The sequence below is a fragment of the Carettochelys insculpta genome, chromosome 1, assembly GCF_033958435.1.
Source record: "Carettochelys insculpta isolate YL-2023 chromosome 1, ASM3395843v1, whole genome shotgun sequence".
Lineage (NCBI taxonomy): Eukaryota > Metazoa > Chordata > Testudines > Carettochelyidae > Carettochelys > Carettochelys insculpta.
In genome coordinates, this window is record NC_134137.1 from 336,318,054 (window position 1) to 336,341,864 (window position 23,811).

At 41.4% G+C, this 23,811-nt stretch overlaps 1 protein-coding gene across 3 annotated transcripts in view; it reads right to left on the reverse strand.

The window, feature by feature from the left end:
- The window catches only part of CADPS2 (calcium dependent secretion activator 2), a 565,755-nt gene that overhangs the window by 131,112 nt on the left and 410,832 nt on the right, over nucleotides 1–23,811 (reverse strand). For all 3 annotated transcript variants that reach the window (XM_075015102.1, XM_075015094.1, XM_075015112.1), the window contains exons 14-16: nucleotides 22,304–22,405; nucleotides 11,876–11,939; nucleotides 8,846–8,969 (exon numbers count right to left, since the gene is read on the reverse strand). In XM_075015102.1, the coding sequence (XP_074871203.1) occupies nucleotides 8,846–8,969; nucleotides 11,876–11,939; nucleotides 22,304–22,405 (290 nt within the window). The remainder of the gene's footprint in view (nucleotides 1–8,845; nucleotides 8,970–11,875; nucleotides 11,940–22,303; nucleotides 22,406–23,811) is intronic.

Consider the following 23,811-nt stretch of genomic DNA (forward strand, 5'->3'; position numbering starts at 1 on the left):
AGTATCCAAAAAGAAAAATAAAACAAAACAAAATAATGAATGCAGCTTCCCCCCGCAACCCCATCGTGAGTTTAGCTTACCATTTCTGATTTTTCTTTTAAATACACATTTTGGGTTCTTTTTAATTTCCTTTTGTTGGTTTTGCATTTTGAGGCCCTTCTCTACAGCCATACGCAGTAGATTTTTTAAAAATGAGAACTGGGATTAGAACAAAACTGTGTAATGGAAGAGCTGGACCTTTAAGAAAATATGCAGAATACGCAATATTCATGTTAAACTTGGCAGAGCTGGTAGCACCACACTCTTTGGCAGACATGTACTGAGCCTCATTTTTAGATTAGGCTTGAACATCCATTCCATCTCAAGGCAGCTGCTCTCCTCGCTAACAATGCAGTTTACAAAGAGCCGAAAGAGTGAGAGAGAGAAATACAGTGCTCTTAAATGAGAGCATTTAATTGTGGAACTAATTTTGAAAGGAGGTTAAACTAATCCAATCTGACCATTTATATAGCAGGCAGTGGGTGTGCACACACCCTCCCTTCCTCCAAAGAAAACAAACACACAAACTGGGCAAAATGGAAAGCAGGCTTCCTGGGCATCCATTGGGATGGTAATGGACTTAACAGAAAATACCAGTTTATAGAGCATTCACCTGGAAAAGCTCATCAATTCCACGGCTGTTTTTAATAAGTTTCATTTTGTGATTTTCTTACAACTGCAAACAATGCAAGGGAAGAACAATTTTGCACCACAATTCTTTTCCCTTATTTCTTCCATTTACATGGGACAAAATATTAAAGTCCTTATGTAGGACATCTATTAATTTTAATGGAGCAAAAACTGAGTAAAAATAAATGGCCATACTCAGCTTTTACCCCATTGCGTTTCACAAAAATTTATACTCAGGCATAGGTGCTGGAAGTAGGGGTACGGGTGGAGGGAGATGCAGCAGTATTCCCTGGCTATGTCTAGATTACAGTAATTTGTAGACAGCAGGTTTTGTCAGAAGATATCTTCTGGCAAAACCTCCGTTGACTGATTGTGGCCAAACTGCCAAGCGGATCACAAGAGTGATCCACTCTGTCGACAGAGAGAGACTGGACTGCCCGGCCACTCTCTTGACAAAACGGTCAACTGGAAGCACAGCAGACAAGGCTGCCTGGTGTCCCAGGAGTCCTGTCTGGCAACAGAGGGCCCCCCAGAACATCCAGACCAGCTTTTTGTCAGCAGAGGTGTTACGCCTCATGGGGAGCGGGAGAAGACTGCCAACAGAAGTGCTGCATTCTGTTCGCTTACTGCACACAGAGTGCCTTAGGAATCTGGATGTTCCCCGGGTTTTGTCAACAAAATGGCAGTTTTATCACAAAACCCTCTAGTGTAGACATAATTCCTGACTTGAAGTGGTGGTGTTCTTTATACACACAGTTTACAAAAGTGGTGCACAACCTTTTTTCAGCCATGACCCCTACATTTTATTGTACTTGTGTTGCAATCCCTGAGATAATTCAAGAAATTTCTTGCTTCCTATCCAGGGGTTGTGGAGAGGCGAGGTCAGGAGGGGGGCTGCCCCTTTTGAAATGATGATGGCTGGCTCTGTGTGGCAGGCTGGGGGGTGTGGGCTGCTGTGGAGTGGCTCCCTGGTGGGAAGCCTCCACTGGTCTCAGGGAGCCCCAGCCAGCCTGGGAAGAAGAGCCCCGGTGGTTGGGGCATGCAGCCCTAGCCATTCTGGGCGGGTAGCCCCCACTGGTCCCAGGGCACAGAGCCTTGGCTGGTCCCAGGATCCGAGCCGCGGTGAGCCCCAGGGCGCACAGTCCTGGCTGGCCCCAGGAGGCGTGGCTGGAGCATGGAGTCCCGGCTGGCCCCAGAACACAGAGCCCCAGTGGCTGGGTGACGAGACCAGGCCAGCTCCCGAGCGCTAATGGATGGGTATGTAGAGCCCAAGTGGCTGGAGAGTGGACCTGCAGACAGCCCCAGGGTGCGGAGTCCCAGCAGGTGGGGGAATGGAGCCTAGCTGGCCCCATGGTGTGGAGCACCAGCTGGCCAGGGGTGGGCTGCTGGCTGTCCATTGCTAGGGCTCCCTGGGTGGGCAGCCACCACCAGCCACAGGTGGAGCCCTGGTGGGCTGCCAGCTACTCTGAAGCCATCTCCCTTGGCCGGTTACCTGGGTGGGTAGCTCCCACTGCCCTGGGTGGGCAGACATCCCTGGCCCAGGTGGGGAGCTGCTCCTTGCCCCTGTGGGGCTGCCAGCAACCCCCAGGAAGACATCTGCAACCCTCAACAGGGTTGTGACCCACAGGTTGTGCACCGCTGGTTTGCAATTTGGTTGAATGGCTCTCGGCATGCCCATTATAAAAATTGTTCCAGCTCCCCTGTACTCAGGAAACCTACGGTTTGGGTCTCAAGCTGAAAATGTTCATTTAATTATAAATCTAGAAAATTAAAAAATCCAAAAAAAGCTATTAATAAATTTATCTGTGCATATTATTCAATTAAGCAAAGTGTTTTGTTTGAGAATATTGTCAAAACTATACAAAACTCCAACAATTACAGAATTTTACAATTATCGAGTTTGTTAATAAAAATCATAAATGTGTTTTACTATAAGCAAACAATGCACAAATTATCTTCCAAGCACAACTTTAACAGTAATATATTTTTTGTCCTGGTGAAAATGCTTGGATTATTGAAATAATCTAATAAATTAAATTAATTTAAATATAATACACAGAGAAATGGTATAAACATGCATATACACAAAGAGTAATCACCTGGATCCTTCTCTGCTGTTGCTAAAGCATAAGAAAAAATGAAGAAACCATCAGAGAACAATACAATGGTTAATTTAATCCCATGAAAGCAGAACAAATACCAAATCAGAAATTTCATTGTTTATCTATTGATAATTGTGACTGATTTTTCTATATGCAACAGAAAACTGCATTTATTGCTCTATTAATTAAAACCAGACAACCACAAATAAGTTAAAAAAGCAGGTACTGTAAAGTCTGAGTTAAAACTCAATATAATTAACCAATTAAAAAAGAACTGATCACATATTAGTCGTTCCAAAAATACATAAAACTTTAATAATGGTATTCTGAACAGACTTCTTGCTTTGGTAATGAAGAGATATGTGGGGAAAGGAGGTAGAAAATTGGGAAGTGAAAGAGGATTAAAATAATCTGAACTCATGTTGATATTTTGTTGGTAATGGTGGATTTTCTATTTTCAGCATGTATTTAAATGTGTAAGTACATTTTCATTCCAAATACTGATGTATCATCTCCAGGATATACTTTTTTTAATCTCACATTGTCCTGTTTGAGTTTTCACAGATCCCCTGACTTTTCCCATCCAAGGTAGCACATAAGCTTGTGTTTGTTGATTTGCTACTCCCATCTGATTACGTTTTAGGAACAAAACAAAAAAGCAGTCAAATAGCACTTTAAAGACTAACAAAATAATTTATTAGGTGAGCCTTTGTGGTACAGACCCACTTCTTCAGACCATAGCCAGACCAGAACAGACTCAATATTTAAGACATAGAGAACCAAACCTTGCTTACTGTTTTTGGTTCTCTATGCCTTAAATATTGATTCTGTTCTGGTCTGGCTATGGTCTGAAGAAGTGGGTCTGTCCCACGAAAGCTCACCTCAAATTATTTTGTTAGTCTTTAAAGTGCTACTTGACTGCTTTTTTGTTTTGATAGTATATAGACTAGCACGGCTCCCTCTCTGTTACGTTTTAGGAACAGTTTTCTTTCAGGATTATCACCGAAGATGGAGTCTGAATATCCATTCTATATCGTACTAGGCAAATTGATGAGAGGAAAAAAGAGTAGAACACAGAATAAGAATATTCTATATCTGGGTGACCATCCATCCTGTTTTGGCCGGGACAGCCCCATATTTCAGGTGCCATCCCAGCATCCTGATTTATTTTGCCACAGGGGTTAATTGCCCCATATTCCACTTTTTTACAAGCGCAGATGGCTCCCTCCGTGGCGCGGCTGCTGCCCGGCTTCCCCAGCTAGTGGGCACTGGGAGCCAGATCAGTGCAGCTCCCACACAGGTTCCTGCAGTTGGTGGAAGCTGGGAGCTTTGCTAGAAGGGCAGCAGCCCTGTTCCTGGTGCCTGAAGTCATGGGGCAGCCGACAGGTGCAGCTGCCTCCCGCAACATCCCAAGCAGGGTGGCAGCCCCCAAAGAGCAGCCACCACCTGACTGTCAGAGAGGATGACCACCTGTCCTGTTTTGGCTGGAATGGCAACATTCCCCCATGCCCCATAATTGGCTGGGTGAGATACGGTCACCCTATTTATATTACTATTGTTATGATCATAATCTTTGTAGATTTACTCTGTACTTCACTGTTTCTGATTTATACACAACCAATATCATTACTAGAGCGCATAGAGTAGACTGATGTTTGACTAAATGAGGCTTCCTAGTTGACTGAGGAAATACTAATTGATTAGGCATCAGTTCCAAGACCAGTGCGCATCTGAGGATGTCCTGAATGTTGCGCAGGTTACATAATGCTTAGAGGCTTCCCACTGTCCAATGCAGGGACTAAGCAGGTAATAAAAATAGACAGAGTAATTGCTATGCGGAGACAGCATCTATTTCACAAAGTACACAAAGACAGAAAAGGATTTCTATCACTCTAAAGCAGTGGTTCTTAACCTTTACTGCTGCCTGCACCCCTTTGGTTCTCAAAATATGTTCTCCAACCCCTCATCAAAAATCAAATATGTTCTCATCATACCCCTTACCAAAAAATCAAAGATGGAGATGGGGGGCCCTATACACTTTTAAATTCATACTAAATATATGTAAAATAGTTTTATATTGTTACTCACCATGAATAACAGTACAGTAGGCATACAAAAATACACAAGTATTACCCAGAGGTGTTGTGGAATTTTCATGAGGAAGTAAACTGTAAACGACATGCTAGGAGTTAGTGGCTAACTGAATTCATTCATAGATTTCATGAAACAAAGCAGTTGCGCTTGCATGCCCATGCTTAATTTGTGTTTTCGATGATTTACCTTCTCAAAAAATCTGGTATGTCTTGCAGCCCCAGACAGGGCCTCAAGCACCCCAGGTTAAGAACTCATCTAGATCAGTGATTCCCAAACTTTTTGGCATCACTCTCCCCTTTTGATTTTTGAGAAACCCTCACGCCCCCCTCACCTCTTCTTTACCATCATCCAACCCACTTTTAACAAAAAATTCAATTTGTAATTTAAACTAAACACAAAAACTTGATATAAAAATGTCATTTAAAATTAAAAATAAGCACAAATAGCTTTTCTTGGCCTCACACCATTGCCTGGTGCAGCCCCAGCTGGCCAGCTGCTGAGCCCTGTACCAGCTGCCAGAGCTGCCTGCACCAGCCATCTGCCTGCCTGAGACATGTGGTGCCAGAGCCACCTGCCTGAGCTGCCTGAGCCCTGCACCACTGGGGCTAGCTACACGCCCACCCACCAGCTGCCTGCCCCAGCTGCCCACCTGAGCTCTGTGTTGCCCTGGCCAACTGCCCACCTACCACCCCAAGCCACCTGATCCCTGCTATGTCAAGCCAGTCACCCAAGCCCCGTGAGTGCTACAAGTCGGCTGGCTACCCGAGCCCCACGTGCCCTGCCAACCACCTGCATGTGCCCCTCCCCTCCCACAAAGCCAGGCACCACCAGTCCCCCGACTCTTACCCCATCCCCATCTCCCTTCCTCAAGCCAGGCACCCCCACCTCCCCATCTAACCCCATTCTCCTCCTCCTTCCTCACACCCAATCCACACTCACTCACCTCTTCACATGGGTCTTCGCTGGCAGCCGGCTTTTTATAGTGGCTGTGCCAGGTCACCCATGTAAAATGGCAGGGGCTGAGAGCCAGAAGCAAAGGCCGGCTCTTTCTTCGGGTGCGGGGAATGATGGCAGGGCTGGGTCGCCTTGCACCTCCTCTGGAATTTCCTCAGCCCCCCTCCCAGTTTGGGAAACCATGATCTAGATCATCTCTGACAGATGTTTGTCTAACCTGCTCTTAAAAATCTCCCATGTTGGCATTTCCACAATCTCCCTAAGCAATTTATTCCAGACCTTAACCACCCTGACTGGAAGTTTTTCCTAATGTCCAACGTAAACCTCCCTTGCTGCAATTTAAGCCCATTGCTTCTTGTCCTGTCATCTGAGATCAAGGAGAACAACTTTTCTCCAACCTCCTTGAAACAAACTTTCAGGTACTTGAAAGCTGTTTTCATGTATCTTCTTAGTCTTCTCTTTTCCAGATGAAACAAACCCACAGGTCTTGTTTTCTGGCACTTCAATAATTTTTGTTGCTCTTCTTTGGACCTTTGCCAATGTGTCCACATCTTTCCTGAAATGTGGCCACCAGAACTGGACACAGTACTACTGCTGAGGCCTAGGAGATTGGAAGAATTACTTCTTGTGTCTTGAAAAACAAGTCCTGTGCACCTTACAGACTAACAGATATTTGGAGCATAAGCTGTGGGCAAAGACCCAAAGGTTGGAGAAAAATTGTTCTCCTTGATCTCAGATAAGACAAGAAGCAATGGGCTTAAATTGTGGTCTTTGCCCATGAAAGTTTATGCTCCAAAATATCTGTTAGTCTATAACGTGCCACAGGAGTTCCTGCTGTTTTTGAAGGTACAGACTAACTCGTCTACCTCTCTGATTTTTGTGTCTTATTTGCAACAGTTCTGCTAAAGCATACCAGAATTATGATTTTTTTTATTTGTGTATATATGTGTGTGCGCGCAACAGTGTTACACTGTTCACTCACATTTAGCTTGTGGTCCACTATGACCCCGAGATCCCTACTGCAATAATCCTTACAAGACAGTTATTTTCTGTTTGTATGTGTGAGACTGATTGTTCCTTCCTAAGTGGAATACTTTGCATTTGTCGTTATTGAATTTCATCCTATTTACTTCAGATCATTTCTTCAGTTTGATCAGATCATTTTGAATTACAAACTAATCTTCCAGGGGATTTGCAACCCCTTCCACATTGTTATCACCTGCAAACTTTATAAGCACATTCTCTAATCTATCATTTAAATGATTGATCAAAATATTGAAAAGAACTGTTTCCACACCACTTCTTGCTGTATACCACTTGTTATGCCCTTCTATTTTGACTACGATCCACTGATAACTAATTATGCATCATATGGGGGTAGCAAACCACAAAGAAATTCACTTTATTCAAAGTGTACAGTGGGCCAAATTTCCTTCTTGGATGTTCACATGGAACTGCTTTTCAAGTCAGTGGGAACTATATGCATTTGTGAAAAAACAGAATGTTGTCCTTTAGGAGAATTAAATTCCCATATTTTTCCTGAAGAAAATCCAGAACATCTGTGCCATGTGGTTTTTTTAAAATTGTAAATAAACCATTTGTATATCTAACTTAAAATCACCCAGTCTTTTACAGGCTTGGGGAGGCCTAATATTTTATTATTATACTTATTATTCGAACAGTTCTGCTAAATGCTCAAGGTCACTTAAAAGCAGAAGTCTCCATTATGAGTATGCATACTATCAAAGCCAAGGAAGTAGTAGTATCTTGGCTGTCTCTTAAAAAAACAACTACTAATATCCATCCTTCTTGCTTTAACACAATGTGATATAATTAATGATGATAAACTGGTTACTAAGGTGGCTTCATGGTGTTACTGCTGTTATATAATATTGGTTGCTATAGTGATGAGATAGCTTTCTCTCTCTGATTTTTTTTTTTTTGGGTTAACTCATATTTGTCAGTGAATTTGACCAGAGCTGGAATAAGAAAAATCTATAATACTTTTGCAAACACTGGCCTCTTTTCATTTCACAGTCTTGATATCATTACTATATTTAATTACAAATTGTTACTAAAATTATATGAAAACATATTTTAATCTTTTGCAAGAACAAATAACTTATGTCATGATTTTTCTTTTGCTGAATTAAGTCATCTACTGTCTATGTTTTTCAAAAATATCCTCCATAGCTTTTTTCCTAATTCTGAAGTTAATTCTGTACCAGTATACAGTGTATGACTGGTATATTGTTATCTTATGCTTTACGAACATAATGTTTTTGCATTTATGGCTTCATAAACTTTTCTCAATGTTATGACTTACTGTAAAACAAGTTATATATTGAATGATAACATTGCACATCATAAACTATTCCATGGCTAGAAACAATCCTTATTACCCCAAACTCTAACTGTAAATAAAGAAAAAAATCCAGATCATCATGAAATCTAAAATCTAAAATGTTGTGTTTATAAATAACCTAAAGATAATTCATATTGCCACAGTTTACTGTTTCATCTCACTGTATAAACCACCAGCAAGTTTTTTCTCTCTGACTGACAGTAAGACATCACAACAACAAACAAAATTATTCTGTTATATATCTGTCTGCTTGTCTAAGATATTTACAAGGCTTTTGTAACTTTGGTTTCCAAGTTTCAGGGCTCTGTTATTGCTAATATGGCAAGAACATACTTCCAGTAATTTAATTATTAAGACAACTTAGAAAAATTAAAAATAAGCCATGAACACACTTTTAGGCTTACAGAAAAATCAAATAAGAACAAAGGATAACTTAAACATGAAGTCTGGATCTTTCACACAAGCAGGGTCCCAGGAGGCATATTAAAGCAATGAATAGGAAAAAGCTCTACAGTTCACCAGCTGAGATTTTAATGAGACATTTCCCCTTGCTGTGGTATACAGGTTTGTTCAGGAAAGGGGAAAGGCTGCTCATAGAATATTCAGTTAATAGGCATTGCTGGCTTTTACAGCCACTTTGGCAGTTGATCACAGTACTAACCTTCTATTTTGGCATATTCTGTAAGTCGAGTGTAATTGATCAAGGCAGCTTTCTCCAGACATTTTCTAACCACTTTCTTCACCTCTTCAGCTGGTATGGGAGTGGCAATATCTTTCATTAAAACCTATCCCAGATATAAATATACACACATTGGTTACACACATTCCCTAAAGCCCAAAAGTAAAAAAAAACTGAATGTACACTAGTGGCTATTTTATATTTGCTAATAAATGAAGAACTCAAAGGTGCATTTCAGTAGATGGCACAGTTGGTCAATAAACTAGCTATTTGCTTCTGGAGACCTGAGTTCAAACCTTGGGTTGTGTTTCATTAATTTGGAAGTTTCATTTTTGTTCTCATTCATGCATATTATAAGACCATCTCTACAGTGTGGCACCATTCAGCGTGACTGTCCATTTCTATTCTCGCCAGAACCAAAATTGGAATCTTAAAGGTTAGATTATGGTACACAGCTAAAGACAGGGGTAGCAAAAGTTGCAGAGCACTCATTTGTGCTACTCTAAACCTTTGCTGGTGAGATCAGTCAAAAAATTTCATGAGCATAACATTCGTGGATGGATGGAAAAAATATTGTAAGAGAACACTTAATACCTGCCATTATTGATTTTTTCCTTTTTCTGTATATGTTTATGAAAATTAAGCAGGTCTAATTTGTGGACAAGGATTACGTATTTTAGACTGCAGAAGTACCAGACTTTCATTGAATATTTGAAGCATTGAAAGGTTAGATCATACAGTTTTTTGTTTTTTTATTTAGTAAAAGAAAAACAACCACCACCAACCAAAAAACCCGTATACCCAACTTAAACCTGTGATACTTTTTTTTTTTTTTTTTAAGGGGGACAGTCTTCCAGCATTTAAAATATTGTAACCAGGTAAAACAGGCGGAGGATGAAATCCTGACTACTTTAAAAGTTAATGCACCCACTGCACACTGCAGGAGAGTGAGTCATTGACTCGCTCGAAGAAAAACAGCATTGTCTCTTTAAGGGCTCCCTCACAGCAGGTAGGAAGACGGTTTACAGAGATGGACAGGAAGGGCAAGAAGCAGAAAGGAACATGTCAGGACATCACATTGCGATTCCTGCTGACCAGAAGACGGGCAGGGGTACTTATAGTCCAGTTAGTCGGGGGAGGCCCTCTTTACTCAAATTGTGCTGTAAGTGTCAAAGTAGCTGGAGTGGTATGGGGTTTTATTTGCCTTTCCCACTGCTGTTCTGAGAGGTGGGATGGGGTAGGGAGACTAGTTGAAAATGTTGCAACCTAATTCTTAAAAAACTTGTGGTGGATGACCAGTGCAGGTGCCAGGCACAGAAGGAATACAGTTACTGGACAAAATGCACTGGGAAAAGATTTGCATGAAAGAATCCCTGCAGGGAGTTAAGTAATGGAGGTTTGGCTCTCTTCCCATTTTATGACCATAGAGTGACACCCAACTCCTTTTCTTGATCCTCCCCTTAAGGAAGCTGAGAAAGTCAGGTTGTTTGGATTGGATCAGCAGGCAGCTGACCCCACTTCCCTGCATGAACAATATATTGCAGAGTACATCCAGATATTTATATGTGAATAAAACTTTGGCCTAGTTAAACAACATCCATGGACTTCTGTCTCTTCTAGCGTGGACAGACAAGGGAATCTTCGCCAGTGATTTCCACATCACTAAACCTTCAAAGCTGTGTTGGCTTTTAAAAGCTTAAAACAGAAGTACAATATGTAAAATACACACAATATTAATTACTTTTTCAATGTGTGGAAAATTTATGCTTTTGAACAATTAAAGATTTTTCTTATACTCAATTACTAGCTAAACTTTAAATACAGATTTGAAAAATCCAGACCGTTATAAATGAGGTGAATTGATCAAGGAGAATTTAATATGCAAATCTTGATATTTATATCTTCCATGAAGATAATACTAAGAGAGTCTGACATCCTCCAGTATCTAACACTATATTTAATAATCCAAAACAGCGAATAAACTGCTTTAATGTTTCACTTGTATCTCTTGATTTTGCTACTTAAAAATTTTCTTATTTGCACTCTGCTGCCTATAGTTAGCCAGGATAAAAATTTCATTCTGACTTTACAGAACTAGACTCACTCTTTAATTGCATGTACACGAGACCAAATGAACTAAAATTTCCAAAAGTACACAAAAATAAGAGGGTCGAGTTATGTATTCAGAGCTGACACTTGCACATACACATGTACATTTGTCAGACGGGTGTGGCTGTGCACCTCTTCCACTCTCAGCTTTGAAAACCCTGCCTACTGTAACATTAACAACACAAACTGGAAATGCTGCTTTCACATAACAGATGTTTAAATATATGGTAAGACATTACAAGAAGTCAATTTTGAATCAAAATGGCTAGATAGAATCAGACTCATTACTGGGTACAGAGCCTGGCAGAGGGTTTCCAAGGTTAAACTCTGATAATGGAATATTCTGTTGGCACAAAATAGCTGTCACTTCCACTTCGAAAGTGGAGCTACAGGGACAGGTGCCACCTAAATGCTAGACAGTGCTCGACAAGAGGGAGCACTACATGGGTGGCCATACAATGCTTTGTTTTAGCTCATTCCTTTAGCAGCCTCCTGCTGATAAGGCTCCTATGGACTTATTGCTAGAATGTAAAGCTCTTCTTTCCTCAAGGATGCTACTAATACTGCTTGACCTTCTCGTGGACCAATGCAGGGATTTTTAAGACCAGGACCCATTTCCATCTTTCTATGCCAATTTGGCTGACTTTACCTCTTAACCTTTTCTTCTTAAGTTGACTTCAGTTTAGCTCTTATTGGGAACTTATTTCAATTTTATGGAGTTTTATAAAAATTACGTTTCAAGACCCTAACACGCACAAAGTCACGCTGCAGTGCATATATGTGTGAAACCATTAGTACAGTATCTAAACAGAAGTCCACATGTCCTAACTGGTGTAGTTTTAATAGGACACACATAGCAAATACTCCAGCAGGATTAAAACCAATTTTAAAAAAAAAACATACCCTTTCAAGTAATGAAAGCGTAGCTTTTAAAGCTCCTTCAGGACGTCCAAAAGGGAAACAGTATCTTTAAAAAAAAAATCCAAAGGAAACATTATTAAGAGTGTAATTTCCTGATTAAGCGTTCTATTTCATATGTAATATGCATGCACTATTCCGTTAATTCACATTAATGGAAGGCATATGTATTGGCTGCATCTACATTAGCAAGTTCTTTTAAAAGATTTTTTGAAAGAAGGGGGCTCTTTCGAAAGATTCCATGGAGCCTCTACACACAAAAAGTGTTCTTTTGAAAGTAAATCGAAAGAATGAAGTGTTCCTTTAGAAATCGCTCTTCCTTTCCTGTTCCATGAAGAGTGCCCCCTTTTGAAAGCTTCTTTCAAAAGAAAATGTGTGTAGATGCTTTGCAGGCCCTTCCCCCCCGGCTCAAAAGAGCAGTCCTCACGGGGCCTGATTTTTTTGATCCCTGGCCTGTTCTTTTGAAAAAGCCAGGGCTGGGTGGATGCAAAACAGCAGATCATTCTTTGATCTGCTTTTTTGTGTGTGGATGCACACTTTCAAAAGTTCTTTTGGAAGAGATCTTCTGGAAGGGCTACTTTCAAAAAATCTCTGTTGTGTAGGTGTAGGCATACTCTATATTGACAGAAGACAACACAACATTTTTTGTTTAATCCAATATATAGGGTAAAAGTAAATGAAATCTAAACAACTCTTACTCAGCCCCGAGATTCCCAAAGTCCAAAATACAGAAAGCACTACGCGGATTAAACTATGAAGAATCTTTACAAAAATATTCTGAGTTTCGTGTCAGAGATGTTGTCATGTGAAAAAAGATTTTTTTTTTTTACTTTAGCAGACATCACAGTAAGAAAAATGCAAAGTAGCATTTTACTGTTCTTGTCTGCTTTAATATTAGTTTAACAAGGAAAGGAAAACCTCTCATATCTAACTTTTTAAAATATTCATGTTAAAATGGGTACAAATTTCTTCTAATTTTTCCTATCTTTGTTATAAGTATATTATAGACAAATGCATTTTATATTGGCTTGAATTGGAAGATCCCCAGGACCTAAACTTCTTATGTCCCATACAGTATCACCACATTTTTGTGCATATTTAATTTTAAAAAAAACAAATTCAACAGATTTGGGGAAAATAAACCATGCCATTCTTCCAAGTGCCAATCTTTCATGTCTATAGAGCTCAGACCGTCATACCCTTCCTAATCTTCTCTGTGAAACCTGTATTTTTCTGGGATATCCCCAATAAAAAAAAGGGATTTTCTACTTTGTTGGGATTATTTGCATGAGACTACATTTCTTTTTAATATTATTATTGTTTAATGAGAATGGTTGTTTCATTTTATAACATCATTTTACCAGAAATAAAAGGATTCAGACCAATCAGTTTTAGCAATCACTTTGGCTGGCCTATAATAAAGCTCTGAAAATGAGGTCAGCCAAATCTTTTCAGCAGACATAGCACCAGTACACTATCTCCTACATTCTGCTTGTTTCTTTTTGTTATGCCAGCAACTCTTGAGGGTATTAACAAATTAGCAAAACAGATTTAATCCTTAGCCTTAATCCACCTTTAAAAAAATACAAATTTGGCTATTGTATTTTCCTCTGCCTCCTTAAACCATCTCAGTATATTTGCATAAGCCATGTATTGTCTTTTCAATTGTTTTCTCCTATTAACTTGTATGTGACACAGTGTATGAATAAATGTTATTGATCCCTAGATTACATTTAGCATTTCAAATAAAGAGATCCCGCTGGGTATGTTCTAAAGTTTTGCTTCCTTTATATGATATATAAATAATGTAACATTTCTAAAATGCATGTAATCCTGTGTCAATGCTGACAACTACTTAAGTATACAGAAACCTAATTAATATTTTTCAGTTCTATATCATAGAAGGTACTAGTATTATAGCTACAAAACAGTTTCATTCACAATCCTGTATTTTCATGCAGGCATACTCTTCCAAAATACTCAATCAGCTACATGTTCCCATGCTTTGTCTCAACCAAAAGGTGAACTTTTTAGGAAAGTTTGAAAAGTATATATTTCAGCCATTTTTAAGCTATGGACTAGTGGAAAAAAGAATGGGTAGACCTTGTTAGAGTAAAGGTGGGTTTGAGATATTTTCTTTACATGGATGCCACTCTTGATAGGGATGTGCCCAATGTGAATGAGATCAGATTATTTTGGCCAACAGTTTTGGCTGGGGTTGCACTTGAGCCCTATATGTTCTCTTGCTCCTCCACCTGTGGACATGAAGAGCAAGGCAGTCCCAACAATCACTCATTTCCTTTGCCAGTCCCCAATCCCAGGCTATGTCTAGACTAGAGGAATTTGTGGGCGGGCACAAGTTTGTGTTGGAAGGTAAGTTGCAACAAAACTTCTGTTGACAGATCATGCCTAGACACTAAGGCAGATTGAAAAGGCAATTCACTTTGTTGACAGAGAGTGGCTGGACTGCCAGGCTGCTCTGCCAGCAAAACGGCCAGCAGGAACCACAGCATGTCACCAGTTCCTTCCAGGAGCTCTGGCAAGATGCGGTCTTATAGGGCACCCTCGCAGACACCCGTTTCCTGCCTCTGCTGCTGGCATGCCTACCTCCTCAAGGGGCAGCATCGATAGATCAGGGCTTCAAGTCTTTGTGGGCGATACAGCTGTTTCCAAGGAGCCATGCTGCCAGAGCTGCCTCTGGCCTTGCATTGGCATCACACAGAGATGTTGCAGTAGCTTCCGAACCTCCTGATGGCTGTGTCTTCCTCCTCACAGAGGATGAGTCCTAGACCACCTGCGAGGACCTCACCATGGCTTCACAATGATCACACCTGCACCCACCTCCCACAGTGCACAGGCAGATTTGGAGGCACTACCCCAGTTTTGACTGGTGGGACCATCTGGTCATGGGGCAGTGGGACAGCCAACAGCGTTTCCAGAACTTCTGAATGTGGAAGGCCACCTTCTTAGAGCTCTGCACCTGGCTTGCCCCCTCCTTCCGGAGACAGGACACCCAGCTGCAGCCTGCCATCTTCATGGAGAAGTGGGTCACAATTGCCTTTTGAAAGCTCACAACCCCCCACCCCCCGTAGCTACTACTTGGTGGGCAACCAGTTCGGTGATCGGAAGTTCCCCATTGGGGCCCTCATGGAGATAAAGCACTCTCAGACAGCACAGAATCACAGGGCTGGAAGGGACCTCAGGAGGTCATCTAGTCCAGCCCCCTGCTTCAAGCAGGATCAACCCCCACTAAGCCATCACAGCCAGGACCTTGTCCAGCCAGGACCTAAAAACCTCAAGGGATGGAAAAACCACCACCTCTCTAGGCAATGCATTCCAATGCTTCACCACCCTCCTGGTGAAGTAGTTTTTCCTAATATCTAACCTACATCTCTCCTTCTTCAACTTCAAACCATTACTCCTTGTTCTGCCATCTGACACCACTGAGAACAGTTTCTCACCCTCCTTTTAAGAGCTTCCCTTCAGGAAGCTGAAGGCTGCTATTAAATCACCTCTAAGTCTTCTCTTCTGTAAACTAAACAAGCCCAAATCCCTCAGCCTCTCCTCATAGGTCTTGTGCTCCAGACCCTTAATAATTTTTTTGCCCTTCGCTGAATCTGCTCCAGCAAATCCACATCTTTTTTATACAGGGGGCCCAAAATTGGACACAATATTCAAGATGTGGCCTCACCAGTGCCGAATAAAGAGGAATAATTACTTCTCTAGATCTGCTCGAAATGGTCCTCCTAATGCACCCTAGTATGCCATTAGCCTTCTTGGCTACAAGGGCACACTGTTTACTCATATCCAGCCTTTCATCCACCATAACCCCTTGGTCCCTTTCCATCGTACTGCTGCTGAGTCAGTTGGTCCCCAGCCTGTAACAATGCTTGGGATTCTTCCGCCCCAGAAGCAGGACTCTAACACTTCTCCTTATTGAACCGCATCACCTTTCTTTTGGCCCAGTCCTCCAATTTATCCAGGTCCCTCTGGATTCTCTCTCTACCCTCTAACGAATCTACCTCTCCCCCTAGTTTTGTGTCATCCGCAAACTTGCTGAGGGTGCAATCCAGTCCCTCATCCAGGTCATTAACAAAGATGTTGAATAACACTGGCCCCAGAACTGAGCTTTGCAGCACTCCACTTGAAACAGACCACCATCCAGATATTGAGCCACTAACCACTACCCGTTGGGCCCGACCATCAAGCCAGCTTTCTATCCATCTTATAGTCCAAGGATCCAATCCATATTTCCTTAACTTATGTACAAGAATGTTGTGGGAGACTGTGTCAAAAGCCTTGCTGGAGTCAAGGTCTATCACATCCACTGACTTCCCCATGTCCACAGAGCTTGTTACCTCGTCACAGAAGATAATTAAATTGGTCAGGCAGGACTTGCCCCTTGTGAATCCACGTTGGCTACTTTTGATCACTTTTTCCTCTTCCAAGTGCTCCAAAATGGATTCCTTGAGGATTCCTTCCATTATTTTCCCAGGGATTGAGGTAAGGCTGATGGGTCTTTTGTTCCCTGGATTGTCCTCCTTTCCTTTTTTAAAGATGGGAACTACATTTGCCTTCTTCCAGTCACCCAATATCTCCCCCGATTTCCAAGAGTCTTCAAGGATAATGGCCAAAGGTTCAGCAATGACCTCTGCCAATTCCCTCAGTACACCCTGGGATGCATTAAATCCAGATCCATGGACTTGTGCACATCTAGTTTTTCTAGATAGCTCAGAACTTGTTCCTTCCCCACAGATGGCTGCCCTCCACCTTCCCATACTGCATCATCTAGGACCGTCATGGGGAAGTTGACTTTGTCCTAGAAGACTGAAGCAAAAAAAGCATTGAGTACTTCAGCTTTTCCTGGATCATCTGTTGCTAGGTTACCTCCCTCATCCAGTAATGGCCTCACACTTCTCTGATAACCTGTTTATTGTTCACATGCCTGTAGAAACTGTTCTTGTTACTCTTCACATCCCTTGCCAGCTGCAGTTCCAATTGTGCTTTCGTTTTCCTGATTACTGCCCGGCATTCTCCAGCCGTATGTTTATACTCCTCCTTAGTCAACTGTCCACATTTCCATTTCTTGTATGCATCCTTTTTGAATTTAAGCTAACTAAGGATTTCCCTGGTAAGCCAAGCTGGTTGCCTACCATGTTTGCATTTCTTACTATGCAGCAGGATTGTTTGTTCCTGTGCCTTCAGTAAGACTTCTTTAAAATACTGCCAGTTCTCTTCAACTCTTTTCCCCTTCATCTTTGTTTCCCAAGAGATCCTGCTCATCTGTTCTCTCAGGGAGTCAAAGTCTGCTCTTCTGAAATCAAGGGTCTGTATGTTACTGCTCACCTTTCTTACTTTTGTCTGGATCATGAAATCTACGATCTTCTGGTCGCTGCAGCCCAGGTTCCCTCCCACTTCTATTTCTTCTACTAGGTTCTTCCCTGTTTGTGAGCAACAGGTCAACTTGCGCACAGCCCCTGGTCAGTTCCTTCAGCACTTGTACCAAGAAGTTATCGCCAACATTCTCCAAAAACTTCCTGGATTGTCTGTGTGCTGATGTATTGGTCTCCCAACAAATGTCCGAATGATTAAAGTCTCCCATGAGAACCAGGGCCTGTGATTTGGAAGCTTCACTTAGCTGCCTGAAGAAAGCCCCATCTATCTCATCTCCCTGATCTGGCGGTCTATAACAGACACCAACTACAACATTACCTCTGTTACTTCCACCTCTCAGCTTAACCCAAAGACACTCAACTGGATTTTCTCCTTCCTCATACTGGAGCTCTGAGCCATCATACTGCTCCCTCAGATAGAGTGCAACTCCTCCTCCTTTTCTCCCGCCTGTCCTTCCTAAACAATTTATAACCTTCCATGACCTTGCTCCAGTTATGCAAATCGTCCCACCAAGTCTCCGTTATTCCAACCACCTCATACTTGTTTGACTGTGCCAGGGAATGGATGGGTGACCGGGGGGACCCTAAAAAATTGGGGTCAGGGGTTGAGGGGTACTATAGGGTAAGTATTCATCTTTCTTCTATGAGCATGTGGGCACATGGAGGCTACGTTTACAATACAGAATTTTGTCAACAAAACTCAGAGCGTCTACACATTAAATGACTTGGTTCATCTTCTGACAGCATTCCACCTCTCTGTGTTGAGGAATAATGCCATTGTGGACAGTTGCTGTCGACAAAAAAGCTGTGTAGATGCTGGGGAGGGTGAAGGAAAGCTCTGTTGCCAGACAGAGCTTCTAGTTCACTGGGCGGTCCTGTTTGCTGAGCTTCCAGTTGGCCGTTCTGTCAAAAGAAGGGCCAGGCAGTCTGGCCACTCTCTAACGACAGAATAATCTGCTCTTTGATCCACTTTTGTGGGTGGATGTGATCTGTCAAAAGAAGTTTTGACGGAAGAGCTCTTATTTAAAAAGGTCTCTAGAGGTGACCCTGGCAATTACAGACCAGTAAGTTTAATGTCAGTACCGGGCAAAGTAGTTGAAACAATAGTAAAGAATAAAACTGTCAGACATGTAGAAGAACATAATTTGTTGGGCAAAAGTTAAGATGGTTTCTTTAAGGGGAAATCGTGTTTTACTAATCTATTAGAATTCTTTGCAGGGGGTTAAGAAACATGCAGACAAAGGGGATCCAGTAGATATAGTATACTTAGATTTTCAGAAAACATTTGACAAAGTCTCTCACCAAAGGCTCTTGTGTAAATTAGGCTGTCATGGGACAAGAGCGGAGATCCTTTCATGGATTGAGAACTGGTTAAAAGACAGGAAACAAAGGGTCTGAATAAATGGTAGAATTTCTGAATGGATAAGGGTAATGAGTGATGTTCCCCAAGGGTCAGTTCTAGGACCAAACTTATTCAACCTATTCATAAATGATCTACAAAAAGGGGTAAGTGGTGAGGTGGTAAAGTTTGAAGATGATACTAAAGTGTTCAAAATAGTCAAGATGAAGGCAGACTGTGAAGAACTTCAAAAAGATCTCACCAAACTGAGCGAGTGGGCAACAAAATGGCGAATGAAATATAATGTGGATAAGTGCAAACTAATGCACCTTGGAAAAAATAACCCTAAGTATACATTCAATATGATGGGGGCTAATTTAGCTATACCTAATTGGAAAGAGATTGTGGGGTTATCATGGATAGTTCTCTGAAAACATCCACACAGTGTGCAGCAGCAGTCAAAAAAGCAAATACAATGTTAGGAATTGTAAAAAGGGATAGAAAATGAGACAAAAAGAATATTTTACTGCCCCTTTATAAAACTGTGCTACATCCACATCCTGAATTCTGCATACAAATGTGGTTTCCTGACCTCAAAAAAGATATTTTGGCATTAGAAAAGGTTCAAAAAAGGGCAATTAAAATGATTAGGGGGTTTGGAACAGGGCCCATATGAGGAGAGGTTAAAGAGACTGGGACTTTTCAGTTTAGAAAAGAGGAGACGAAGGGGAGATACGCTAGAGGTATATAAAATCATGAGCAGTGTGGAGAGGGTGAATAAAGAAAAGTTATTCACTTGTTCCCATAATATAAGAACTAGAGGACACCAAATGAAATTAATGGGTAGCACGTTTAAAACTAATAAAAGAAAGCTCTTTTTCACACAGTGTAGTCAACCCGCAGAACTCCTTGACAGAGGAGGCTGTGAAGGTTAGGACTATGAGAGAGTTCAAAGAAGAGCTAGATAAATTCATGGAGGTTAGGTCCATGAAAGGCTATTAGCCAGGGGGTAGGAATGGTGTTCCTAGCCTCTGTTTGTCAGAGGCTGGAGAGGAATGGCAGGAGACAAGTCGCTTGATCATTGTCTTCGGTCCATCACCTCTGGGGCACCTGGTGCTGGCCACTGTTGGCAGGCAGTGTGCTGGGCTAGACGGACCTTTGGTCTGACCCAGTAATGGCCATTCTTATGTTCCATCAGGAACTTCTGTCGACAGATTGCTGTAGCATAGACATAGCTGGAGTCCACTCTTAGGGTATGCCTACACTACAATTATTCTGGCATAACTTATTCTGGAGTTGTTATTCCAAAATAAACTGTTCTGGAGTAAGATGTCCAAACTACAGGGAAGCCACAAAATAAGCAAAACTTATTCTGAAATACCGTGTACACACCCAATATAGCTTATAATATCTACACAACACCTTTATTTTGGAATAAGCTAATGCATCCCAAAACAAATACAAAATGTACCCCAAAATAGAAACAATAGTGTACCCCTAGAGAGTAAGAAGTGATTGTCTGCTTGGGGCTGGGTAGTGGGGGTCCTACCTAAACTTTTTGCAATACAGCCCTTCCTAAGCAGACATCAGGGCTGGAAGCCTCTATCTAAGAATAATTGGTGCCAGGTGCATAACAAGCTCTTTGTAGTTTCTGCAGATTTCAAGACCTATGGACATTCTTCAAATAGGAAGCAGAGTCTGCCTGCACACTAGTGGAAAAAACTCTAATAGATCTGGTGGATCTAACCTGGTTAACTCTTAATGTGCCCTAACACAACATGTGCTGCTGTGTTGGACATGTCCAGTTCAGCTTCTCAGGACACAGGGGCAATGTGCTGCCCCTTGGTTTTGACAGCATTTATCTATAGTTGATGCTCTTCAGATAGCTTGCCCACTAAATGAGATTGGTACAACCTTTCCAAAAACTGCATTTGTCAGAAGAACAACCTCATAACCTCACAGATAAATCACTCAATATGGTATATCCCCACGGCATTGATATACTAGCTACTGATGTTCCAGGCACTGAGGAACACTATTCTGAGGTACCTTGTGCAGAAGTGCTGGAAGCAGCAGGGTCACACCAAGAGAGAGATGTTGCACAGGTTCAGTGGCTACCACCAGTGCGCTCTTAACAGTTGGGGCCAGTGTGCCATAGGGACACTTCTGAGGCTCTTGGCTGCCCCTTGACTGTTGAACCTGAGGTAAGTAAGACTTACAAGTCTTGTGCCTTGGCTCAGTTCTGGAGCAGTGCTCCTTTCCACCTCAGCAGAGGTGATCAAAGCTAGAATGGTGAATGACGACTGGGGCCTGTTGGACTACATAGTCTGGGAATTCAGGACGGGATCTGCTTTCACCACGGCACCCATACAGAGGGACCAACATGAGAACGGAGATCGAGCTGTGTCCTTCCTTTTGGTGTCTGAGGAGTTTGCATAGAGCACTTGAGGAGGAATAATTTCGGGTGGGCTTCTCTGGCCTTCTAAGTCCATGTAAAGAAGGAATGACACATGGAACATCAATCAGATATGTATCTCTTGCGTAAACAAAATAGGCACCCAGAGGGCACATCATTAATTGGCACAGAAGCTTTACATGCAGGGTAGATTTTATACTCTAAAGATTGCTCTTCAGACATTCCACCAGAACATCTGTTCCAGCCTAAATCCAGAACCTGACTAAAATAAGAAAATTTTTCTCTCTCTCTTTTACATGTGTGTATATTGCCAACAGGCACCAAGACTAACAAATAGCTAACACTAGCTAGTTCAACGTGAGAGAACCTGGCTGATACTTTGGGGATTCTGTTTGGTTGCCATGAATGGTGAAATGGAGCTGAAGATTACTTAAGGCCTGGTCTACTCTTCATGACCTTAGCTGTGGCAGGAGCACTGGGACATCCAGGGCTCAGGTGCAACTTCAAAGGACGCCGCTGAACAAAAGAATCTGGTCTTGTACTATTGTAAATCAAGAATGGAATCCTTGTAGATCACTCAAATAAAAAATACTCTTTCCTTTGTGATCTAATTCTGAATCAAGCTTTTGAACTGGAAAACAACAAGGCAAAACTCAGCATGGACAAACTCTTCACTGAGGCTTAGGGATTAGTGTCTTTGCTTGATATGGGAGAAAATATATACAATATAAAGCCTAGTAAAGAAAGATTAGACACTTGGAAAAATATTTACCTCTGATGGGTCCAGTCAGGAAATCGAAATTTGCATATGGGATCTGATTAGCTCAAAGGTTAAAAATAGTTTTAACTTAACTTGGCTGAAAGCAATCAGGGCATTCTTTTTGCAGGTGGATTATACTGATTAACACTGTTCAAGACTTACTCATCTTCATTTGAACATTTTCAAATAATAACAAGCTAGAACTACAGTCAGAGGTTTTAAGGCCAAAAGCACTGCTATAGTCATGCAGTCTGCTATGCAGGGAGTCAGATCTCACATTGGAAGGAATTCATCTCTTCTGTTATATAAATGAACACTACAGGTCCATAACGTGATTCAATTAAATGATATCTTTTAGAAAGACATCCAACGTAAATATATTTATTATGACTTGAATTTTTCCTCAAGTAACAATTTTTATCTTTACTATTTCTTGTTCATAGTCACAAAAAAGAAAACCATTTTGAATTAAGCTTCATATGAACTCAACGAATTATACACTCACCTGAAGTGGCTTATCTGGTTTTCTAAAAGGGATGAAAGTCGGTTTTTAGTCTCCTCAAACCTTTCTTTCTCTTCGACTGTGACCGTCCCAATTCCATCAGGCCTGTAAAATGATACAGTTATTTTATCTTCTGTTCAACATTTCGTCCACGTAATCTCAAGAGCTGTAGCAGTGTTAGTCTATAGCTTCACAAAGAACAAGCAATCCTGTAGCACCTTAAAGACAAACAAATTTATTAGGTAATGAGCTTGCCCATGAAAGCTCATTACCTAATAAATAAATTTGTTAGTCTTAGTACTACTGAACTGATTGTTATTTCTTCCACATAGAAACTAACTCTGTCTTCTGTCTTGGTATGTTTAGTCAGCTGAAGCCATGCAGTGAGTTTTGCTTGGACACCACCCTTCATTGTAATCAATGTCATTTGCTCCCACCCCCAGAATAATCCTTGGCCTTCTCTCCCTTTCAATTACTTTGAAATAAACCCAAAAATAATTTATGTATATTGTTAAAGAACTCAGCTAAAAATTATATTAAGAGAAGTTAGATGAGAGCTTAGAAATTCAAATTCTTAACAACCTGACTGGCTTCCATTTCCCTGTAGTCTTTCATTCCAGCTTCCCTGCTAGAAAGACCCTTTCTGATAACAAGTCCTGTGGCACCTTGTGGACTAATAGATATTTTTGAGCAGTCTATAAGGTGCCACAGGACTTCTTTTTGTTTTTGAAGATACAGACTAACTTGGCTACCCCTCTTATACTTTCCAATAACAGCCATGCTTACCCAACAGATGGTCTTTCTGATCCATTTCCCAGCGAGATCCTGCACTTGCACACATAACTGAGCATTCCAGAACAAAACTGAGACCTATTCTGAGCCTAGTCTCGTGAATTCCAACTCCCTGATCCTTGGAGATACCCACCCTGAGGCACTGGGCTGTTGACATGACAGTAAAGAAGTCCATCATGAGAAAGCTCTGGACTGCTAGCAGGCAGCTCCTAAGGCTCACTTCCTGAGGGAATGTGCACTAAACAGGGTCAGACCTATCACATGAAGCTCACTCAACAAGGACAGGAAGCCGTAAATGAACGAGAGAGAGCAACCACCAGAACACAGGAAGAAGATAAGGTATACAGCAAGAGGGACTGCATTGAATAAATTCCTCTCTCAAAATGAACTTTTTTTGTTTGCTCTCTTGAAGTAATTAATAATTAACCTTTAAGTGGTGCACTTTTTGTGAGAACAATTTAAAACTGCATAATTTGCACCTGCAACTAACTTGCTAATGCAAATTTGGATATTAACATATCCTGAGCCCTTTTTACAGGTGAAAAATGGGTACCACAAAGTGCAGGGCCTCTGACAAGCACCTGCAATTCCAGTGTATGGGTGTGAACCTAGAAATGCAAATTTGCACTCGCAAAAGCTAAGTTTTAACAATTAAAATATTATTGTAATATATTTGTTTAATAAAACTTACAAAGTATCTCAAACCCCTCCTTAAATTC